Below are 22,180 nucleotides of genomic sequence, written 5' to 3'. Positions count from 1 at the left end.
CCCCCGACCACACCCCCTTAAAGGGCCAGTCCCGCCGCAAAACCCTCACCCCTACCCCGCCCCCGCGCGGGGGCTAGGGGAGGGTCTAGGCGTCAGGGGTTTTACCCTGGATGTCCGCTATCCTTTTTAACCTTCCTGCCCCAAACCCAGGCGCTCTAAGCGCCCAGTACCAGTATTTGCTCTCCCGTCGGGACCCTAGTGTTCTGTCCTCATTGAAGCAAAAACAGGGGCCGTCTGGGAATGGAGGAGAGTGGGCACTGCGACGGAGTGGGACGGAGGTCCGGGGAGGAAACGTAGGAGCCCCCGATGTCTGTCTGGGTCCTCTGGCCCTTGGCCAGCTGGGGGCGAGCCGGCTTCTCCGTGCGGACCGACACGTGGACTGGGCTCCCAGGAGTGGAGGAGTGGAGAAGGTGGGCAGGAGCTGCCCAGGTCCCCGGACGCCCTACTAGGCAGGGTCCCGCGCCCCCCCCACGGTGGAAGCCCGGATTGCGGGCGAGCAGAGCCACCCTGGTGGCCTGAAGGGCCAGACCCCAGGCAGCCACCGCCCACCGGCCAAGATGGCGGCGGGGAACGGGATTATGGGAAATGTAGTTCGCTGGGTCCGGTCCCGCATGGCCGCCCCTCCCCCGCAGCGGAGCCCCGGCAGGGGAGCGCAGAACTTGTTTGGGGCGCCCTCCTCGACAGGGCGCGGCCTTCTGCATCCCGCAACCTCTGTGTGTACAAATGAGGAAACTCGAGCGTAAAGAGCTAGGAAGTGGGGGAGCCGGAACTCATGATGATAAAGATAATAATAAGAGCTGACCCATAATAAGCGTTTCTCGAGTAGGTTCCAGCGTGACGGCACCGCGCTCGCTCTCCTGCACATCCTCGCCCTGCGCCTCCTTCCGTGCTGCAGATCTCACAGGCGCCTTACCTGGGCCACCTCTCTGGAGCAGACCGCGTATCTCATTCCCGCACCCACCCCGTGTGATTTCTGTCTCTTTCAGCAGTCTCTCCCATTCGCTTGTTCATTGTCTCCCACTTCTAGACTCCGCGCTCCCCGGAGCCCAGACCTGTCCGGCCCTTCTGTGGTGCTGATGCCCAGGGCTGAGGCAGCCTGCTCGGCCTCAAACCCACGAATATCGGGCAAATTACCTGATTCTTCTTGAACTCTAAGCACCGACGTCAGACTCATAGGAGGTGCACCATAACTATTGGTCCCACGAATGACTAAAAGGAGGAATGAATTTCCTGGAAGGTTATGATGAAGATGAGAGAGGAAAATGCATGGGACGTTCCATGACTGCACCGCAGGGGTTAATGAAGCCGCCATACAGCTGGACTGGACGGAGATGAGATGGAGCTCAGCTAGCGAACCCAGGCTGTGTGCTCAAACCCCCTGACTCCAAGTCTCCACTCATCCCCTCTGCCTCCCCTTAGATACCGCCCCAAAAGGCTGGGATGCTTTTGCAGATGGCAGGCTCACCCCCTGCGGTCCCAAGCAGAGTCTCAGGGTCTGAGAGGCAGTAAGTGTTTCTGTCTCAACCCGCCACAGACACCCTCTCTCTGGGGGGCATAGAAGCCCTATGCAGTAGGTGGTTTCAGAGAGGTGTTGAGACTGGCCCAGGGTCACACAGCTGGTGCAGGAGCCAAACTCGAACTTAAGACTTTAGGCTTACCTTGTAGTTGAGGTGAGGAGACAACAAGAAGGCAGAGGCTGGGAATGGTGTGTGTGTGTGTGCAGGGTGGGTGAGGTGCGCTTCTCACTGAGGGGCTGAGTGGTGGGGGCTCCGTCCAGGGCAGGCAGATGTGGCTGACACCTCTTCCCTCCCCAGCTCCCCTTCTGGCCTTAGCCTCCCTTCAGCCAGCCTGGGGGGCCAGGAAAGGGCTGACCCTTGCTCTTACAGATTAGGCAGGACCCACCCTTTCCCCTGGGAGCCCCGTTCCCAGCCTGGCCTCTGGCTCTGAGCCTGGCCTGATGGGAAGAGCAATTTACCCAAGTCCGAATTCTGCACCACACCCCACCTCACCTCACAAGGCCGTCCGCTTTCTGAGCCCCAGCAGCGAATCGGGCCTTAGGGGTGCTCAAGGTCAAGAGGGGGGTACACTGTAGCTTGCTGTGGGAGTGGGGCCTACAGGCCACCAAGACCTGGGTGCCAGCCCCAGCTCTGCCCCCCCTCCTCCTCTCAGGGCTGGTGTGAAGGCCTCCTGTTGTGTCCAAATTTCAGGGTACCCCCTGGGGGTTCTCTGGGCAGGGCAGGGAGGAGGTGGGGATGCGCTTCCTGACTCTCCCTCCCTCCACCTCCTAGGCCACCCCCAGGGCGCGCCCAGCTTCCTGGGGCCGACTCCCCAGTCCACTAGTCCCTTCCCATGGGCACTCGCCCTGAGAATGGTTAGCACAGATGGCCATGATGGCCTGCGGCCTTCTTGGAGGCTGGGCTGCCCTGCACAGAAGCCTGGAGTGGAAGAACTGGGTTCGAATCCTGGCTCCGCCCAGCAGGCTGAGCAGCCCAGGGAGGGCAAGTCACTTACCTGCCCTGAGCCTCTTCAAGGGGGCTGATTTGACAGACCTCCAGTGGTTGGGGGCTGAGAGCTCCGTGCTCTGGGGCCCACATCTCAGCCCTTGCTCTCCTGTCTGAAGCCTCCTGGGACTGGAGCGGGCGGGTGGCTGCTGCTGCTGCTGCTGCTTCTCATCCTTCCAGCCTCAGGCTGTGCCTCCCCGGCCCCACCCCTCCTGGGGTCCTGGCCCCCCTCCACAAGGCCCCCCTCCACTAGAGCACAGCTCAGGCTGTTTTCAGCGCCTCCTTGAAGCAGAGGCCCTGAGGAGGGTCCCGTGGGCTGCGACCGCTCCCTTAATAGAGGGTAGAGGCCGGAAAGGCTGCCTTCCTTCCACCATTACTGCTTGCCGAGAAACCCTATCACCATTACCAAGGCTGGAACAAGGAAGGAGCCCCTCTAATGGGGGCTGCCCTGGCCTCAGGGGACATGGTGGGGAGGGAGGCTCAGGCCCGGGAAACAGACTCTCATGCTGTCTTCCAAGGAGAAAAAGCCCTGCCCAAGGCTGAGGGCCCCCAGCTCGGACCCCTCCGCTCAGGCCCTGGATCCCGGCTGCACTAGCCCTCGCCCTGGCCCGCAGGCCCCCTGCCCCAGGGCTAATCTGTGCCCTCTCCTCCTTCCTTTCTGACGCCCCCACAGCCCGTTCGCCATCCTGAGATGTCCAGCTGCCTGCAGCCAGGGGTCATCTTGTACCCGTTTGTTTATTTCATCCTCCAACAACCTACAGCTTCAGGACGAGGTGACCGCGGCACTGAGAGGCTAGGTCTGCCGGTAGGCTTGAACCCAGGCCCGTGGGAGCAGAGCCCAGTCTCCACCCTGCGTGGCTGTGCCCAGTGAGACCTCCAGTGAAGTCCCTGGGTCTCTCTGGGATGGCTCTGCTGCTCTGGCGAGGGAGCAGGAGGATCAGAAGTCCTGTCGCCCTTTCTTTGTCTCCTGAAGGGCAAGGAGTGGTGGCAGAATGTGAACCGGCCTTCAAGTCAGAGGGCTGAGATCCTCCTACAAAGCTGTGTGGCCTTGGGAAAGTCCCTTCCCCACTCTGGGCCTCGAGTGGAGATAATAATCACCCCCCACAGGGCCTCAGCCCAAGAAGAGGAGATTCATTAGGTTACAGTTGGCGTCCAACATGGTGGGGATTTTGAGGTTGGCCGTGCCAGACAGGGCTCCCCTCCGGGGCCTGAGAGCCCGGGGCAAAGGAGCCCGCTCCTCCTTTACCGACCCCTCCTCCCCTAGAACCAGCTCCGTCTCTTTCTGGGTTTCTAGGTGACTTGGCTGGCCCCTCTGGATGAGTTCTACTTTAAACCTGCTGCTGCTACTGCCTCTGTATTGGGGGGGGCTCCCACAGGGGCCCGCAGGCAGGAGCCCCCCCAGCCAAGCCCTGCGGGAGGCGCCGCAGCCCCCACCGATCCCACTGCCCATGCGCCCTCCCCCCTCCCATCCCTGGAACACAGAAGATTTCAGGGCACCTGCTGTGGGCCGGGCCTGGCAGAGCCCCTCTTCAAACCCCTCCCCCCTTTATTCGGGATGCCCACCAGGCTTCTGACCCCTCTGGGCCAACGACTAGCTGTCCCCTTTGCAGTTTGCAGTCGGGAGCCCCACCGGGACAGGCTCCTGGTTCGGTCACGGGGGTCTGCGGAACAAGCAGGGAGCTGTTCCAGGGCTCGCTCTGGAAGGCCAGGATGCTTGGGTCCTCAAAGGAGGCGCAGGCGCCCGGGCTCCCCAGGCTAGCGACGGGGGAGGGGCGCCTGCGGGCGGGAGGCCCATTAGCTAGCTAAGTGCTCCCGGGGAGGGGGGACCGCGCTGCTGCAGGAGGGGGTGAGGCGAAGTGAGGGCAGGGGAGGCAGTGGCTTTTCCTGCACTCCGCTAAGTGCTGCAGGAGTGGGGTGGGGGCAGGGCTCTAAGCCCCCGGCCCAAGCCTGGCCCTCCAGTAGTCCCCTCGTCCCCAACCCTCAGAAACCTTAGTTGGCTGACCCCGGAGGCTATTCAGCAGCGCCCCCTGCACCCAGTTTCTCCAGCTGCACCTCCAATAGCCCCCTTGGGCTCAAGCGCCCTCCCCACCCCCCCAGGAGGGTCCAGCTCAGCGCTCCGCCCCTCAAGTGTCCGGGTACAGGCATGCCCCTGCCCCAGTCCCCCTCTGGCTGCAGTCGCCACCCCGGCCGCCAGGGGGAGCCGACGCGGGGCGGGCGGGCCCGACGCGGTGGGAGGGGGCGGTGCCGCCGCGGCCCCGCCCCCGCCCCGCCCCGCGGGCCCCGCCGATCCCGGGGCCGTCCTGGCCAGACTCGCGGGCGGGCGGGCGCTGACGCCGCGGGGCCGGAGCGGGCCGCGCGGGAGCGCGCCGAGCGAGCAGCGGCGCCGTCGGTCCCCGTCGGGGCTCGGTGGGTCCCCGGCCCGCCCCCGGGCCGGCCATGGCGGGCGCCAGGCCCGGCGTCCACGCGCTGCAGCTGGAGCCGCCCACCGTGGTGGAGACCCTGCGGCGCGGGAGTAAGTTCATCAAATGGGACGAGGTAAGCGCTGGGGGCCCCTGCGTCGCCCGGATCGGGGACACCCTCAGTCAGGCTCGGCCGGACGCCGGGGACCCCCAGCCACGCGTGGCCTGGCCACGGCGCCCCCCGAGCCCAGCCTGGCTGCGCTTTGGAAACTTAAGTCCCCAGTCGTCCCCGTCGGGAAGATTTTGTCCCTCACCCCCCGCCCCAGCCCCTCAGCTACGGAAAATTGGACTTTCCGCTCCTGGACCCCGAGACTTCGAACCCCGATAAATCCCGGCGCCCCCTTTTCACTCGCCATTCCCACCGCTCCCTGCCGGTCTCCTGGTGGTTCTCCCAACCCTGGCCTGCTCTCTAGACCCCTGCCCGGCCCTGGCCTCTCTGGCTCGGTGGCCCCCGATCAGGCTCAGCGCACCCCCATTCTGAGTGGGTGCCCCCGGGACCCGACTTTTTCTAGTGCCCTGGCCTGAACATTCTTCTCCGTTCATCCCTTCTCCCTCCTGTTCTGGCTGGCACCCCTCTGCCCTGCTTCTGCGCCCTAGCCCAGCTTCTTGCTCAGGTGGGAGCACCGTCACCCCCTATTGGAAACTTTGCCCCTTAAATTCCTCCAGCCCTGGGGAACTTTGCTCTCCACTGTTTAGCATCGGGACTTTGAACCCCCATAAATCCTGACACCCCCTCTTTCTACCTGCCCTGCCCTTGGTGCTTCCCAGATGCCCCGGCCCCCACCTGCGGCTCCCCGCTCGGGCCTGCGCCCCGCTCTCCTTTTCACACGCCCCCTCCTCTGCCCCCTGGGCCCCGCCTTCCCCCGGGCCTCCACCCGGCCTGTCTGAGCTTCCTCGCCGCTCCTTCCCGGTCAGGCCAGAGGCCTGGAAGACTCCGGGCTCCTTTCCGGCTGGGTGGGGCGGGTAGGCGTGGGAGCTGGGGGAGGGGCTGGGGGCGTGGCCGGAGGCAGCAGGTGTGCCGGAGAGGGGTGCCTGGGAGCCCCAGGGGCCAGGGGACACCCCTTCCCCCAGGCAGGCCTGAAGGGAAAAGTTTCTCCTTTTCCTTCCAGTGTGATAAACCCAAATAAGGAAGTGGAAACAGGGAGAGGGCCCTGGGGGTGGGGTAGGGGTTGCTGGCAAGGACTTGGGGCTGGAGAGCAGGGGGCCTGGGCTGCCTTTGAAGGCCAGACCCCTGGGGAGGGGCCGGGGGAGACCCTGGGGACAGGACCCACAGAACTCCCCCCTCCTCACTACTCTGGAGGCCTGAGCCCCAGGGCAGGGAATCTCAGAGAGGGGCTGAGGGTGGGTGGGCGCACAGTGAGGTGGGGAGGCCCAAGCATGCCGAGGTTCCGGGGCCTCCGGTCCCCTCTGCCCCCAGATCAACCTCCTGTCCTTTGTAAGCAAAGCCTGAGATGGGTGGGGCTGATCCAATCTCCATTCTCCCAGAGGAAACTGAGGCTCGAAAGGGGAGACACCCTCAGGCCCCACAGTGGGGTCGTGGCTGAGGCCAGGAGATTGGGAGCCTGGTTCCCTGCGTCCCGGACCACGAGACTCAGGAGCCACGTGGGCTGCATGCAAATCCTGGCACCTCCTCTTCACCTTAGTCAAGCCACGTAACCTCCCTGTGCCTCAGTCTCCTCGTCTGTTAAATGGGAAGAACAGTAGCGCAGACTTGCTGAGGTTGTTAGAGGGTAAGCGAGCTCCTGGCTGTGAAGCGCTGGGGGCCGTACCTGGCACGCTGTCGGGCAGCCTGAGGATGAGCTGTTGTATTGATCATGTGACTGTCCTTGAGAGCTGCAGTTTGGGGGTGCACCAAGGTGGGATGGGGTCCTCTACTGGCCTGGGGAGCCTGGGGTAGGGGAGTTCTAGCTGTGGCCACTTGGCCACTCGGGCCTCAACCGGATCTTAGCCCCCGATGACCCCCCCCCACCTGGCTGCTTGCCCTGAGTCGCACGGGGTGACCCTGGGAGTGCGCCAGGGAGCAGGCCCTTCTCAGAAAATGGGGCCAGTGCGTCTTCCCTGCCCTCCTGCCAGCTGTAGAATTCACCGTCCAGTCCCGGGGGCAGGGTGACTCCCTTTCTGGGGAGACTCCATCCGTGCCCTGTGAAATGGGGTGAGCTGCGAGGCTCTGAGGATGCAGTGGGGTATGGGGTGTAATGGACTTTGAGGGAGCTGTAAGGGTTGCCGGTCGTCATGGGGCCCCGGGGGACACAGAAGGGCTGTGGGGGTCAGACTTCGGAACCCTCTGCTTTCATCCCATAAATATTCCCTAGGGGGCCGAGGAGGGGTTTTGACCGGCAGGGCCCTCTCAGACCTGGAGAAACCAAGCCTGGGGTTGGGGTCTGGCGAAAGCTCCCCAAAGAGGTGGGCCAGACTTCATGGGTAGAGAAGAACAGAAAGGATATCCTGGCAAAGGAACCATGATGCAGAAGCTGGAGGTGGGGAGAGGGTAGTCAGTGGTCCAGGTGACAGCCTTAGGGTGGGAGAGAGGTGAGGCTGGGGGGGACCCCAAATGTCACGCCCAGGACCTTAGCTTTGTCCTGAGGACCTGGGAGCCACACAGGACCTGTGGGCTGGCTGAGGCCTCGTCTTCACTCACCGGCAGAAACAGTGGGGTGGATGGTCCCTGGGGATGCAGGGACCAAGCCTGGGCTGCAGCCCGCCCTCCCTGACCCCTGCTGTCCCCTCCCATCCCCAGGAGGCCTCCAGTCGGAACCTGGTGACCCTGCGCGTGGACGCCAATGGCTTCTTTTTGTACTGGACAGGACCCAACATGGTGAGGGCAGGCACTGGGGCAGCTTGCTCAGGTCTAGGACCCCTACCCCAGACCCCCGACACCCCCGCCAGCCCATGGGTTGGGGCCCGGCTGCTGGCTGACCTCTCCCATGGCTCCCTGGACAGGAAGTGCTAGGGGCGGAGGCTGAGGCTGAGGCTACCGCAGGGGGTGGCCGCTCCCTGGCCTGGCTGGGGAGCTTGGGGGCTCCCAGCTCTGGCCCTGAAGCCTCTCAGACCTCCCCTGGCATCTGGTTTCCCCAGGAAGTGGACACACTGGACATCAGTTCCATCAGGGACACGCGGACAGGCCGTTACGCCCGCCTGCCCAAGGTGAGAGATGGGGCCCAGGCCTCAGGATGGGGTGAGGCTGTGGGGGATGGGGACATCCCTCCTCACCTTCGGACCCCCCTCTTCAGGACCCCAAGATCCGGGAGGTGCTGGGCTTTGGGGGCCCCGATGCCCGGCTGGAGGAGAAGCTGATGACGGTGGTGGCCGGGCCAGACCCGGTGAACACGACATTCTTGAACTTCATGGCCGTGCAGGACGACACAGCCAAGGTGGGCTGGGGCCGAGGGGTCGTCCCTGGGGAGCCGCCTCCTCCCTTGCCGAGTCAGCCATCACTTAGCGAGCGCCTGTTGTGTGCTGGGCTGTCCCCTGCCCCTATTTCTAATCATCCTCTGACAAAGCAGGATTTAAGCTTTTACTGTGTACCAGACTTGCTTCTGGGCGTGGGCTGCGGCAAGGCCAGCCCTGCTGTCCCCCACTCACCCCCTCCCCCTGGATCCTGACCCCTCAGGTCTGGTCCGAGGAGCTGTTCAAGCTGGCTATGAACATCCTGGCTCAGAATGCCTCCCGGAACACCTTCTTGCGCAAAGCGTGAGCCCGGGGCTGCATGGGGGGGGCATCGGGGATTCAGGTGGCTGTTCCCAGGGCGTGACCCTTCCACCTGCCTCCCCAGATACACGAAGCTGAAGCTGCAGGTGAACCAGGATGGGAGGATCCCGGTGAAGAAGTGAGCGCCCTCTTCCCCCAGCACCTTCTCTCCTGCCCCGCCCTTGGTGACCTTTGCCCCCACTGACCCTAACCCCTCCTGCCTGCTCAGCATCCTGAAGATGTTCTCAGCAGACAAGAAGCGGGTGGAAACTGCACTGGAATCCTGTGGCCTCAATTTCAATCGGGTGAGGGGGCAGGGCAAGGTGAGGGGTCACGGTGGGCCCCTGCTCTTTGCGAGCTGGCTGCCCCTGGTTCTCACCCCACACTGCCGGTCCCCAGAGCGAGTCCATCCGGCCCGACGAGTTTTCCTTGGAAATCTTCGAGCGGTTCCTGAACAAGCTGTGTCTGCGGCCGGACATTGACAAGATCCTGCTGGAGATGTGAGCAGGCGGGGCCCACCTCCCAGCCCCCAGGGCTCTGCCTCTGGCCTCTGTTTGGTTCCTGCCAGCCCAGGGAGGGGGTCCCAGCACGCCAGGGCTGTGGTCACGCTCAGAGCCGTCCTGCCCAGAGTTGTGCTCTGGACAGCGCCATGCTGACCCTGGCCAGAGTTACCTTCCTCAGCCCACACTGGGAATGAGGGCCGAGTGGCTCAGATATGTTGTGGGACTTGCTCGAGCTCACAGGGCGAGGGCTGGAGCTGAGATATGGTCCAGGGTCTGGAATCTCAGCATGGCTGGCCAAGAACTCAGTGGTTTCCAAAATCCTTGCTTTGCGATGAGTGGTCATTAGAGCAGATGGGGAAACCGAGGCCCAGAGTCGGCAGCGACTTGCCCAAGTCCCAGTCAGGGGGTGCTGGAGCCAGGCACAGACCTTCCGACACCCTGTCCCGGGGTGAGGGCTTGGAGTGGGGGCTGATGTGGCTTCCCACCACCTCCAGAGGCGCCAAGGGCAAGCCATACCTGACGCTAGAGCAGCTCATGGACTTCATCAACCAGAAGCAGCGGGACCCGAGGCTCAACGAGGTGCTGTACCCACCCCTGCGGCACTCCCAGGCGAGGCAGCTTATCGAGAAGTACGAACCCAACCAGCAGTTCCTGGAGCGAGGTGAGCGGTGGCCGGGGCCTGGCGGGGGCTGGCGGCAGGGGCCCAGCTGACCCTGCTGATCCCACCCGCCCCCAGACCAGATGTCCATGGAAGGTTTCAGCCGCTACCTGGGAGGTGAGGAGAACGGCATCCTGCCCCTGGAGGCCCTGGACCTGAGCGCCGACATGACGCAGCCGCTCAGTGCTTACTTCATCAACTCTTCCCACAACACCTACCTCACGGGTAAGCGGGAGGGTGGACATCCACGACCTCTGCCCTCTGGCCCTTGCCCTGCCGCCCTCCTTTTGGTGTGGCCGGTGCTAGACATGCAGGCAGGGAACAGACAGCCTGCCCCGGGAGTGGGTGCATCTCTTGGGTGTTCTGGAAGGCTCCCCAGGGGCAGGGCTCCCGCCCACAGCAGCTGGCTGTCACCTTCTGGGACAGGAGGTGGCTTGGTGCCACAGGTGGGGCAGAGCAGGGCAGGGAAAGGTGAGAAGGGGCCGGGCTAGACCTGGGGGCACAGAGGGAACGTGGGTTGATCCTAAGTGGGCGGGAAGGCCTTCCTGGAGGGTGTTAAGCAGGTGGAGGGGATGCGACCCGGTGTGTCTTTAGAAGGATGACGCCAGGTCCTCTGCGGAGACCGGATGGGAGGCCGGGGAGGGCCTGCTGTCCTCAGGCAGGAGGTTATGGAGGCTGTTCCAAAGCGGTGAGGGGCTGTGGGGATGTCGGGGCCGACTCCCCACTTCAGGCTGCGGGGGAGGTGGGTGTTTCTCTGAAAGAGGGTGAGCCCTGGGAAGGGACCAAGCTGCCAGCCAGCACTGGCAGACGCCGACCGGCCCAGCCTGGGTGGGTGCCAGGGGCTGGGAGGCGGGTGCTGAGCTCTGCCCTGGAGACTTTCAGGGGATGGTGCTGGTTCCATAGTGAATTAAGGATTAATTCACTATGTGATTAGGGCTGGGTGAGGCGCCACTGGGGCCGCTGTGCCCCTGGGCTGGCCTGGTCCAGCGCGGGCCCGGGGAGGAGGGCGAGGTGCCAGGTTGGCTGGGCGGCCGTGGTGATGGAGCCGCGCCTGCAGCGGGGCAGCTGGCCGGGACCTCGTCGGTGGAGATGTACCGGCAGGCGCTGCTGTGGGGCTGCCGCTGCGTGGAGCTGGACGTGTGGAAGGGGCGGCCGCCCGAGGAGGAGCCGTTCATCACGCATGGCTTCACCATGACCACCGAGGTGCCGCTGCGGGACGTGCTCGAGGCCATCGCGGAGACCGCCTTCAAGACCTCGCCCTACCCCGTCATCCTCTCCTTCGAGAACCACGTGGACTCGTGAGTGGGCCCCTGACCCGGGGACCCCATACCTGGGCCCTCCGACCCAAGACATCCATCCCAGCAACCTAATATGGAAACCACTGACCTGGGGACCCCCACTCGACCCTGAGACAGTCATCCCCCCATGGCACTGTTGGACTGCTCCTATGACCTCTGACCCTGGGACCTTCTGCTGACCCTGCAGGTCTCTGACCTGCCCTGGGGATTGCAGCTTCACCCCAGGAACCTCTGACCTCTGACCTTGGCCCCACAGGGCAAAGCAGCAGGCCAAGATGGCCGAGTACTGCCGCTCCATCTTTGGGGATGCGCTGCTCATCGACCCGCTGGACAAGTACCCGGTACGGGGGTGTGGAGCCGTGGCAGGGCGTGGGGGGCGAGGGCGCCCCTGCAGGCCCTGACCTGTCCCTGCCCACCAGCTGGCCCCAGGCGTCCCCCTGCCCAGCCCCCAGGACCTGATGGGCCGCATCCTGGTGAAGAATAAGAAGCGGCACCAGCCCAGCACGGGCGTCCCCGGTAGCTCCGTGCGCAAGCGGCCGCTGGAGCAGAGCAACTCGGCCCTGAGCGAGAGCTCTGCCGCCACCGAGCCTTCCTCGCCCCAGCTCGGTACGCCCCGGCCCACCTGACCCTGCCCCTGCCCCTGCCCTCACCTCCCAGCTCGCTGAGCCCAGCCCTCCCCGGGGACGCCCCTTCTGCTCCCGACCCCTGACCTCCCTGCTCGCCAAGCCATTCACTGCCACTCAGCTGGGTATGGGACCTCTGACCCCTGATCCCATGCTCTCACCTCACTGAATGACACCCCAGTTACATTTGGTTCCATCCGACTCCTGACCCCTCAACCTCAACCTCCCACCGCACAGAACTCCTCCCCCCAACCAGGTTATGACTCTGAATCTTGACCTCTGACCTCAGGGAACCACGTGCCCATGGTTCGGGTGTGACCCAGACCGCTGACCCCTGTCCTGTGGCCCCCACCCAGTTGGTTGTAATTCTAGCTGACCCTTTACCTCTCGCTTTGTCGAAGTCCCCCTTACATCTGCCTGCTGACTGTCCCCTCGCTGAGCCCCCTCACTGGGTGTGGCTCCGACTGACCCCTGACTTAGAACCCCACCATGTCAGTCTTCACCCCCACTGTCAAGGCTGTTGTGCCCCAGTTGCTGGCTTCTGACCCTTTTGAGCCACCCTGCCTACTCCCCTGATGGATATAACTCTGGACCCTGACCTTTGACCTGTGACCCCTCTGCACTACCATTGGCTTTAATGCTATCCAACTCCTGACCTCTGCCCTCTCCCCCAGCCACACTGCCCTGAGAGGACCCCTTCCCCACTGTGTCACCTCCACACGCACTGGGCACAACCCCTCCTGGCTCCTGAGTGTCTCTCTGTGCCCTGACCCCTGACCTCCTATGGCCCTGTCCTCGGCAGGGTCCCCCAGCTCCGACAGCTGCCCCGGCCTGAGCAACGGGGAGGAGGTGGCCCTCGAGAAGCCCAGCCTGGAGCCTCAGAAGTCTCTGGGGGAGGAGGGGCCGCAGCGGGGCCCTGATGCTCTTGGACCTGTTGACCGCGAGGATGAGGAGGAAGACGAGGAAGAGGAGGAACAGACGGACCCTAAAAAGCCCACCACGGATGAGGTCAGGCCTGCAGGCGGGGAAGAAGGAGAGGCAGTACACATTCATTTCCTGGGCGTTTGCTGAGTGCCTGCTGTGTTCTGGGTCTGGCTGTGATCAGACATTATCCCTGCCCTTCTGAGCGTGTGTGTGGAGAAGGGAGGAGCGGTCTTACATAAACAGGCATGGAAGCAAGTGTGAAATTATGCTCGTGATGTGGGCCTGGGAGGGGTGAGTCAGGGTGCAGAACTGTGGGGAGGAAGTGGAGTCTGACCTGGGCAGGGATGTTGGGTGAGCAGACCTGAGGAAGAGGGAACAGCAGGTGCAAAGGCCCTGTGGCAGGGCCAGAGAATGCAGAAGGAGGAGCAGGGCAGGACAAGGGAGGGTTGAGGAGTGCTGAGGAGTTAGGGTGACAGAAGAGATCCATCATGAGGCCAGACTCAGGAGGAGCCCAGAGTGGGGAAGGGTGTGGGCAAGGGCAGCCGAGCTCAGCATCATGGGTCTTGAGTTCAAGGCTCTTATGAGCCACCTGAGAGGGGATGGCAAGGTGGTAGGTGGAAATGATGGTGGGGGATGGAAATTGGGGGCTCATTTGCATGTGAGTAATTGAACCCCTGGGGTTGGGTGAGGAGTTCTAGTTTCCAACTATGGGGAGGCAGGAAGCCACCCAGGAGGGTGGGGTCCAGGGCACGTCAGTGAGGCTGCAGGGAGAAGGCTGCGGGGCAGATGGGACCAGGACTGACCGAGGCCGTGGAGGGGCCGGGGCCCTTGCCCAGAGCCCCTGGGCAGTGTGATGGCAGCAGTGGGAAGAGGGTCAGCAGCCCCTTTGTGGCAGGGGGCAGGTGGGGGAACTTCCAGCTGATAGCTGGGCGGCATGGCACTGCTGACCCCGTATTCGGGGGTCACAGGGCACCGCCAGCAGCGAGGTCAATGCCACGGAGGAAATGTCGACTCTCGTCAACTACATCGAGCCCGTCAAGTTCAAGTCCTTCGAGGCTGCCCGAAGTGAGTCGGGGGGAGAGGGTGGGAGTGGGAGCCGGCCCGGCCCTGCCAGGCCTGACGCCCTCCCGCCGCCCGCCCCCCAGAGAGGAACAAGTGCTTCGAGATGTCGTCCTTCGTGGAGACCAAGGCCATGGAGCAGCTGACCAAGAGCCCCATGGAGTTCGTGGAGTATCCTTCCGCGTTGCTGGGGCCTGCGGGCCAGGGTGGGGGCGCTCGCAGGCCGGCTCATGTCCTCACCCCACTTCTGCCGCCTGCCTGGGGTCCTGACCCTCCAGCACCCGGTCTGGGCTTTGGGCGGGTCTGGGAGACGCACAGGGGCCTGGCTGAGAAGCTGGGGGCTGGAGGGGCAAAGCCCGGGAGGCGGGTTCACAGAGGCCGAGGGTGGGCCCGGAGCCCTGGGCTGGGGGCCGGTGGGGCCAGCCCACCGTGTGGCCCCTGACCGCACCCTCAGATACAACAAGCAGCAGCTGAGCCGTATCTACCCCAAGGGCACCCGCGTGGACTCGTCTAACTACATGCCCCAGCTCTTCTGGAATGTGGGCTGCCAGCTCGTCGCGCTCAACTTCCAGACCCTGGGTGAGCACGGGCCTGCCGCAACCCTTAAACTATGGCCTCCGGCCTCCCTGACTTCTGACCCACAGCCCTGCTAATCGGGTCTGAACGGACCTCTGACTCTCTCTGATCCCAGAACCCCACACGGAACAGAGACCTTGGCCAAGCCCCACTCCCGACCTGGGTGACCCTCGAGCCCTCCCCTGTCTGACCTTTCCTGAGTTGGGACCGCTGATGCCATTTGACCTGACCCTAATGATCCCCGGTTCCCCTCTGCGTGGCACTGTCCTGACCCCGTCCGACCTGCTGGCCCTGGCCCCCCCGTGTCGCCCCCAGATGTGGCGATGCAGCTCAACGCGGGCGTGTTCGAGTACAATGGGCGCAGCGGCTACCTGCTTAAACCCGAGTTCATGCGGCGGCCGGACAAGTCCTTTGACCCCTTCACCGAGGTCATCGTGGATGGCATCGTGGCCAATGCCTTGCGGGTCAAGGTGGGGCTGGCAAGGGCTTGGGCGGGCTGTCCTGGGGGTGCGACTCTCCGCAGCCGCTCACGCTCCCGGCCCCCAGGTGATCTCGGGGCAGTTCCTGTCCGACAGGAAGGTGGGCATCTACGTGGAGGTGGACATGTTCGGCCTCCCTGTGGACACGCGGCGCAAGTACCGCACACGGACCTCTCAGGGGAACTCGTTCAACCCCGTGTGGGATGAGGAGCCCTTCGACTTCCCCAAGGTGAGCCTGCGCCCCTCCCAGCACAGACCTGCTGGGCTCTTGTGGGGGTGACAGGAACCACACACACCGGTGGCGGTCGGGGGTCAGAGCTGGGGGTGCCGAAGGCTGGGGCTGTCACCTCCAGGCCCCACTGCAGGTCCTGTGGGTCCCAGGGTCAGGCTCCTTGCCCTCTGCAGGCTGGGAGAAGAGGACGGGTTGGGGGGGTGAGACAGCAGGAGGTCCCATAGTGCCCCGTGAGGAGAGGGTGCAGCTCGTCCCGTCGTCCAGGCAGTAGGGACTTGCCTGAGGTCTCAGCCGCCAGCTCACACCAGCTCTTCCCGCCTCCCAAATGGACTGGACCCCGGCGCCCAGCTGGGGTGGGGCGTGGCCTCAGTCACAGACTCACAGCTCGCTCTGTGGTTTCCAAGCTGGCGATGACCAGACCTGTCCCCCGGGAGCCGTGCCTGGCGGGTCTGCCCGCCTGTCCTCTTAGCTTAGGGCTCTGAGGGTGGCTGGCCACCCCTTTGTCCAGGCCATGCAGGCGCGGGGCAGCTTGTCCGAGGGTCCACTTGAGTGTTGGCCTGGGTGGCTGTGGTCAGCGGGCTCAGTGGCCACCGTGGCCGTGGCTCAGCGTCTGTCTGTGCCCTCAGGTGGTGCTGCCCACGCTGGCTTCGCTGCGCATCGCGGCTTTTGAGGAGGGCGGCAAGTTCGTGGGGCACCGGATCCTGCCCGTCTCTGCCATCCGCTCAGGTGAGGCCGTTTGGGCTCTGGATGGCATAGGGGCAGCGTGTGGGGACCCGGTGGGGTGCAGCCACCTTGCCCTCGGGCTCTTCCAGGGTACCACTACATCTGCCTGCGGAACGAGGCCAACCAGCCGCTGTGCCTGCCGGCCCTGCTCATCTACACCGAGGCCTCCGACTACATCCCTGACGACCACCAGGGTGTGCTGGGGGCAGCTGGGGCTGGGCGGGCCTGGCAGGGTGGGGGCGAGGACACCACCAAGGCCTGGGAGAGGCTGAGCTGGTGGCCCGAACTGAGGGTGGTAAACAGATCCGAGGGCGGGTTCTGTGGTCCCTCCTTGAGACCAGAGCTGGCGGGGAAGGTGGGGAGTTCTGTCTCCAAGACCCTCGCCCTCTGCCCCCGCCCAGACTACGCAGAGGCCCTGATCAACCCCATCAAGCACGTCAGCCTGATGGACCAGAGGGCCAAGCAGCTGGCCGCCCTCATTGGGGAGAGCGAGGTGAGCCATGGCAGGTCAGGGGCAGGTGGGAGGCAGCTGGGCTCAGGCCCCCTGGCCCCTGGGGACCCTGGGGTGGGTGGGACGAGGTGATGAGGGCTGACCTCTGGGCCCGGCCCTGGTGGAGAAGCACACTGCGGGCATGGTCCCCCCGACCCCCGCCCCAGCCTGTACCCTCCCATCCCATCCCGCTCCCAGCTGGTGGGCTGGCTCCTCTCCCCGAGTGGGGCTGTTCATGCCTTAGTACAGACACCCACTGTGTGCCCTGGCCCACATCCTTCCCTCTGCCTGGAGAGCCTGTTCCCCTTTCTGGATCCTTCTCTCATCCAAATCAGAATATAAAAACAAGTGAATGCTGGGCGCCGGCTCTCTGCCCGGCTGGGTCTGAGCTCTTTTCACCCACTTGGCTCATATCGTCCTCCCACCACCCGAGTGTGGTACTGCCACCCCCGTGTAAAGATGGGACACTAAGCCTCTGAGTCAAAAGGCCTGGCCTGGGCCTCCAGCCCTCGGCTCTGCCTCGAGTGCTGCCCTTTCGGCACGCTGCACCGGGTAGGGTGCTCAGGAGGCTCAGCGGCCTTGGGTTACTCCTCGCAGTTTAAGAAGGTGGGAGCCAGCCCTTTGCATGCGAGAGCCTTCAGGCAGACCTGGGCTGGAAGGCCTCCAGCTACAAGCGGGTCAAAACCAGCCGCTTCATCAGGGCAGTTGGAAGCCACAGAAGCTTTTAAAATGTGGGGTCCTGGGAGCCATGAGCCGAGCAGTGGCTTCTGTGGGGAGGGGTCAGGAGCAGAGGCTGGCCCGCACATCTCGACTTATTCCCCCCGGGGCCTGCGGCAGGCGGGGAAGAGACACAGGCCGGGAAGAGACACGGCTGCTTGGAGCTGTTAGCGGGAAAGGCTGGTGCCCACTCTGCGGTCATTTCCTTCGTTGATTTAATCAGGAGCTAAGCAACGAGAGAGATGAGCAGCTGTGGGCAAGGGTGGAGGGGAGCTTGGAGCCGGGAGGGAACTTGGGGCTGGGCCAAGGCTTTCCAGAACAATCTGGAAGTTCCTGAGCACATGTAGTGGGGTTTGGCATCCCAGAGATGTGATCTCACATTTTCTCTCCTGCATCCCATGGGGAAAAGGGTTTTAGAAATGCTTGGTGTTTTTTTTTTTTTGAGGAAGATTAGCCCTGAGCTAACTACTGCCAATCCTCCTCTTTTTGCTGAGGAAGATTGGCCCTGAGCTAACATCCGTGCCCATCTTCCTCTACTTTATACGTGGGATGCCTACCACAGCATGGCTTTTTGCCAAGCGGTGTCATGTCCGCACCCGAGATCTGAACCAGTGAACCCCAGGCCGCTGAGAAGCAGAGCATGCGAACTTAACCACTGCGCCACCAGGCCGGGCCCAAGAAATGCTTGTTTTACACCTCTTGTTTCTCAGGGACTTGTCCCAACAACCCCACGTTACAGATGAGCAGTCCGGGGCCAGACCGGCTGAGAGATGCTGACCAGGGGCCCTGGGGAGCCCCGGGAGTCTGGGAAGGACAGAAGGGCGTGGAGAGAACAGCATTTCTGGAAGGAGCATCCCGCTTTCTCCCCGCAGGCTCAGGCTGGCCCGGAGACATGCCAGGAGACCCAGTCTCAGCAGCTGGGGTCCCAGCTGACCCCAAACCCCACACCCAGCACACTGGACCCCTCCCCCCGCCGGCCCCCAGGCACTGTCACCTCCCCCACCAGTCCGTCCCTCAGCAGCCCAGGTAAGGGGCGCCTGGGGCCTAGAGGGGGCGCTTTGGGGAGCAGCTCGCTGTGCCCTCCTCCAGCTTCTCAGTCCCGCCTCTGTTCTCCAGGCCAACGGGATGATCTCGTCGCCAGCATCCTCGCAGGTAGGGGGTGGGGCCTGTTGCGGGGCGGGGCCTATTCTGGAGGCGGGGCCACCACGGGAGGTAGGGCCGCTCCTGGCTAGCGTGTGGTGCTCCTGCTGGGTTGGCGCCCCGCCCCCGCCCAGCCTGCCTTTGCTCTGCTGCTCACAGAGGTGGCCCCAGCCCCACTGGACGAGCTCCGAGGCCACAAGGCTCTGGTGAAGCTCCGGAGCCGGCAGGAGCGAGACCTGCGGGAGCTGCGCAAGAAGCATCAGCGGAAGGCTGTAGCCCTCACTCGCCGCCTGCTCGATGGCCTGGCCCAGGCTCGGGCCGAGGGCAGGTGCCGGCCCCGGCCAGGTGGCCTGTGAGTGTCCAGCCTGCCTGTGTGTGAGTGTGCTGCGTGCGTTGATGTGAATACAGGGTGTGTGCGCATGTGGGGTTCTGCACTCGGTGGGCGCGGAGGGACCGTGGGGGTTGCCGCTCGACCCCCAGGGGGGAGGGTATAGTACAAGGAAGAAAGGAGGCTTCCCACACTGGGTCCCACCGTCTTTCTGCCAGGGAGTGACACCTCTTTTGAAGTCCCCTGGGAGAGACTGATGCCCAAACAGGCTCCCGTCATTCGGGTGGAGCGAACGGGCCTCCTGGTTGGCATAACAGACCCTGCCCCCCCGGCTGGTGTCTGCTACTGCCTGATGGGATACGCCCTGTCCCCCACTGCCCCCCAAGTCCATGTGATGACCCAAGCGTCACCCAGAGGGTCCTTCTGACAGAGGCGGGGAGGACGAGAAGGAGGAGGAGAAAGAGGTGAAGCATTATCAGGAGTTCCAGAAAAGACAGGTGCAGAGTCTGCTGGAGCTGAGGGAGGCCCAGGCCGACACAGAGAGCAAGTGGAGGCTGGAGCACCTGCGACAGGTGAGGGGGGCATGTGGTGGTGAGGGAGAGCCACCTCCTGGACAGACCTGTCATCCTCCTGTGTCACCTTTGGCCACCTGTGTCCACAGGCTCAGCAGCGGCTCAGGGAGGTTGTCCTGGATGCACACACAACCCAGTTAAAGAGGCTGAAGGAGACGAACGACAGGTGACAGCCAAGGATCCTGTGTGGGTGGGGCCAGGGCCTCCCTGCCGCCAGGAAGAAGGTAGAGCCCCCTGTCCTGCCACTGACCCTTCCTCTTCCCCCACTGGCTCCTCCAGGGAGAAGAAGGAACTGCAGAAGATCCTGGACAGGAAGCGCCACAACAGTATCTCGGAGGCCAAGACAAGGGAGAAACATAAGAAGGAGGCGTAAGGGCGTCGGGGCCGGGAGCCATTTGGGCACTGGGCACGCAGGGCTGGGTGCCTGGGCACTGAGCCCATCCTGCCTTCTCCTCTGTAGGGAACTGACCGAGATCAACCGTCGGCACATCACTGAGTCGGTCAACTCCATCCGTCGGGTGAGTGAGGCTCGGGCATGACCGTAGCCTACCCCTCTTTCCTGGGTCCTGAGATACCCACCTCGGGACCTGGACTAGAGCTACACTGCCCCAAGGGGCTTCTAGAGTCTTTCTCTTTGGGCTCCACTGCCCCCTGGCTTTGGAGTTTGAGCCTGGGACGTTTGCTCTAAGGGTCATCTCAGAACCCTGGCCACACACCCTGGGTGCCTGCACCTGCCTGATTCTCTGCCCAGCCAGAGCCGCAGGGCCCCAGCCCCTCCCTTAGAGACCCTCAGCTGAGCCCCTCCCCGTCCCCCACAGCTGGAGGAGGCCCAGAAGCAGCGGCAGGAGCGCCTTGTGGCTGGGCAGCAGCAGGTCCTGCAGCAGCTGGCAGAAGAGGAGCCCAAGGTGAGGCCTTGGTGAGGCGGGCGGGCGGGCGGGCAGCAGCAGGGTGCTGGTGGCCTGGCCTCGCTGTGATCTCCTCCTCCCCCCGCAGCTGCTGGCCCAGCTGGCCCAGGAGTGTCAGGAGCAGCGGGCAAGGCTGCCCCAGGAGGTCCGCCGGAGCCTGCTGGGCGAGACGCCGGAGGGGCTGGGGGACAGGCATCTGGTGGCCTGTGCCAGCAACGGTCACGCGCCCGGGAGCAGCGGGCACCTGTCTGGTGCTGACTCGGAGAGCCAAGAGGAGAATACGAAGCTCTGAACGGACTGAGCAAGAGGTGGCCACAGGGCCGGGGTGGGGCACTGGGCGGAGGGCAGGCGGCTAAGACACTAATGCTTTTTTTTTTTTTTTTGAGTTTTTATCTTTAGAAATTTTATTTTTTTAAATTGGGGCGAGCACCCATGCTAACTGCCTTCCTTCACCCTCCTGGGTCCCTTTAGTCCCCAGCCCCTCCGTCCTGCCCTCAGTCCTCGGAGGATGCTGGCTCACTCCAGGCCAGCCGGGCCGTGGTCGGGGCCTCGCTCCCCATGACACCCACAGCCCAGAGTGGGAGCGGTCTCCCTCACTTCCCCAGGGAACACTGGGTGGAGACTTGGAGCTCTGGGAAGTAGGGGTCACTTTCTTTCTCTGTTCGTTGGGGATTTTTTTACATGAATAAAAGTGGATTTCAGGGACCCTGTGTGACGCGTGGTTTGGGGTGGGGCAGTGCCGGAGAGGACTGGGGGCCCTAGGTCTGGCTCCACCACTTCTGGGGCCTCAGTTTCCTCGTCTGTAAAATGGGCTTGTGGGCATTGTGGGGTTGAGGTCAGGCCCCCAGCGGAGGCTTGCTGGGTTTGAACCTTGAGACCTCGTAGCCCGCGGCCTGCAGATCTTCCCAGCGGCACACCTGACACCTGACGTCAGTGGCCTCTGGCCTCCCCCAGGCTTTCCTGCCTCTGTGCCCTCTGTCCCTGGGCTGTCACTCCCCCTGCCCCCTCCCCCATTACTTTCCTCCCTCCTGGGCTCTTGTCCTCCCTTCTCGGAGGTTCAGGCCTCTGCTTCAGGAAACCTTCCCTGCCCCCCCTTCCTGTTGCCTGATATGACCCGAGGCCCAGCACCTTCCGCCGAGGCTGCCCTGGGCCCCACACAGGCAGTTGACTCTGTTGGGGGCTGGATTGGCTAAGGATGGAGCTGGGCAGCTCACCACCTGCTCAGCATCAGGGACCTGGGCTCTCAGTGACAGGTGGGAATTGGGTAGGCCTGGCAGTGACCCTTGGGAGAAGGGAAGCTGACAGCCACAGACACAGGGGCTGGGAGGCCCAGCAGCCCCTCATCCCTGTGAGGGAGATGTTCTGCCTGTTTTACAGATGAGGAAACTGAGGCCCAGAGCAGAAGTCATGACGTCCTGACGTGGAGGCAGGTGGGCCTGGACCCTCCATGGCAGACTCCGCGGCCCGCCTGGAAGACCTGCTCTGTGCCCCACTCCTGCCTCAGGACCCCGAGGAGAGGCAGAGACCCCGCGGCGAGGCTGCAGCGGGCTTGGTGGCTGGGTCAGGCTGGCACTCCTTCAAGGCCTCTCCCAGCTTCCTGGTGCTTCCCGGGCTGCCTGCCGGCCTTCCTCCTCCAGAGGAAGGCAGCCTCTTATCTGGGCTTATCTCCTGCCAATTGACTGTTTTCTCTCTTTGTTTTTGCTGCAGCCTCAGGCAAACAGATGGGGTGGGGAGGCCTCGAGTAGGGCGGTCCCAGGGCTGGGGACCTCTGCCCTGGGCCCTACTTCCTCAGGGTTAATTCTGGGGCCAGGCTTTGTCCTACCCCCAAATAGGCCCATTGCATTCCGGGTCCAGGCCTCTCAGCAGCCAGCGCCTGTCTTCCTGACTCCACTCCCGTCCACACTGTATGTCAGTCCCCGGGTGCTCAAAGACCAGGCTCAAGTCCAAACTCCTGCGTTTGACATTCGAGCCCCTCAGAAGCCTGGCCTTTGCTGCTCCCCCATCCTTCCATGGGACCACTCTCCCCTCTGCCCGGAATGACACCCCCTGCCCCATTTCTCCCTTCAAGTCCCAGCTCTAACTCACCTCCTCCCTGAAGCCCTCCTGACTTTCCCCTGCCGGGGGAAGCCCCGGTTCCGTCCCCCCCCCCCCCGTTATAGCACCCAGCTGCCGGTAACCCTACTCTCCCCTTGTCAGGAAGCTCAGGAGGGCAGGGGCCGTGGCGGATTTCATCCCTGTACGCCCAGTACAAAGCACTGGCTGGTCTATAGGGGGCGCCAATAAATCTTTGTGGACGTGAGCTCCGA

General features: G+C 63.9%; 1 protein-coding gene across 3 annotated transcripts; it reads left to right on the top strand.

The window, feature by feature from the left end:
• Positions 1-4,790: 4,790 nt before the first annotated feature.
• Positions 4,791-22,146, top strand: PLCB3 (phospholipase C beta 3). Of its 3 annotated transcripts, XM_046643494.1 has the most exons (32): positions 4,791-5,036; positions 7,698-7,775; positions 8,036-8,104; positions 8,191-8,331; positions 8,571-8,650; positions 8,733-8,786; positions 8,877-8,952; positions 9,047-9,147; positions 9,645-9,811; positions 9,887-10,033; positions 10,866-11,106; positions 11,363-11,447; positions 11,526-11,712; positions 12,532-12,737; positions 13,622-13,718; positions 13,799-13,883; positions 14,167-14,291; positions 14,604-14,758; positions 14,835-14,996; positions 15,626-15,725; positions 15,812-15,916; positions 16,124-16,215; positions 17,802-17,955; positions 18,046-18,081; positions 18,229-18,421; positions 18,828-18,969; positions 19,059-19,135; positions 19,249-19,338; positions 19,430-19,487; positions 19,788-19,874; positions 19,963-20,182; positions 21,252-22,146. In XM_046643494.1, the coding sequence occupies exons 1-31, from the start codon at positions 4,938-4,940 to the stop codon at positions 20,164-20,166; spliced, it is 3,693 nt and encodes a 1,230-aa protein (XP_046499450.1). In that variant the 5' UTR covers positions 4,791-4,937; the 3' UTR covers positions 20,167-20,182; positions 21,252-22,146. The 3 variants fall into 3 exon arrangements, with proteins under 3 accessions (XP_046499450.1, XP_046499449.1, XP_046499451.1); XM_046643493.1 differs by lacking the exon at positions 21,252-22,146 and having other exon boundaries at positions 19,963-20,579; XM_046643495.1 differs by lacking the exons at positions 18,828-18,969; positions 19,059-19,135; positions 19,249-19,338; ... (2 more) ...; positions 19,963-20,182; positions 21,252-22,146 and adding an exon at positions 18,616-18,808 and having other exon boundaries at positions 4,792-5,036.
• Positions 22,147-22,180: the final 34 nt, after the last annotated feature.

This window comes from Equus quagga, chromosome 17 (assembly GCF_021613505.1).
Source record: "Equus quagga isolate Etosha38 chromosome 17, UCLA_HA_Equagga_1.0, whole genome shotgun sequence".
Classification (NCBI taxonomy): Eukaryota; Metazoa; Chordata; class Mammalia; order Perissodactyla; family Equidae; genus Equus; species Equus quagga.
This window is presented reverse-complemented; position numbering and strand designations above follow the sequence as displayed.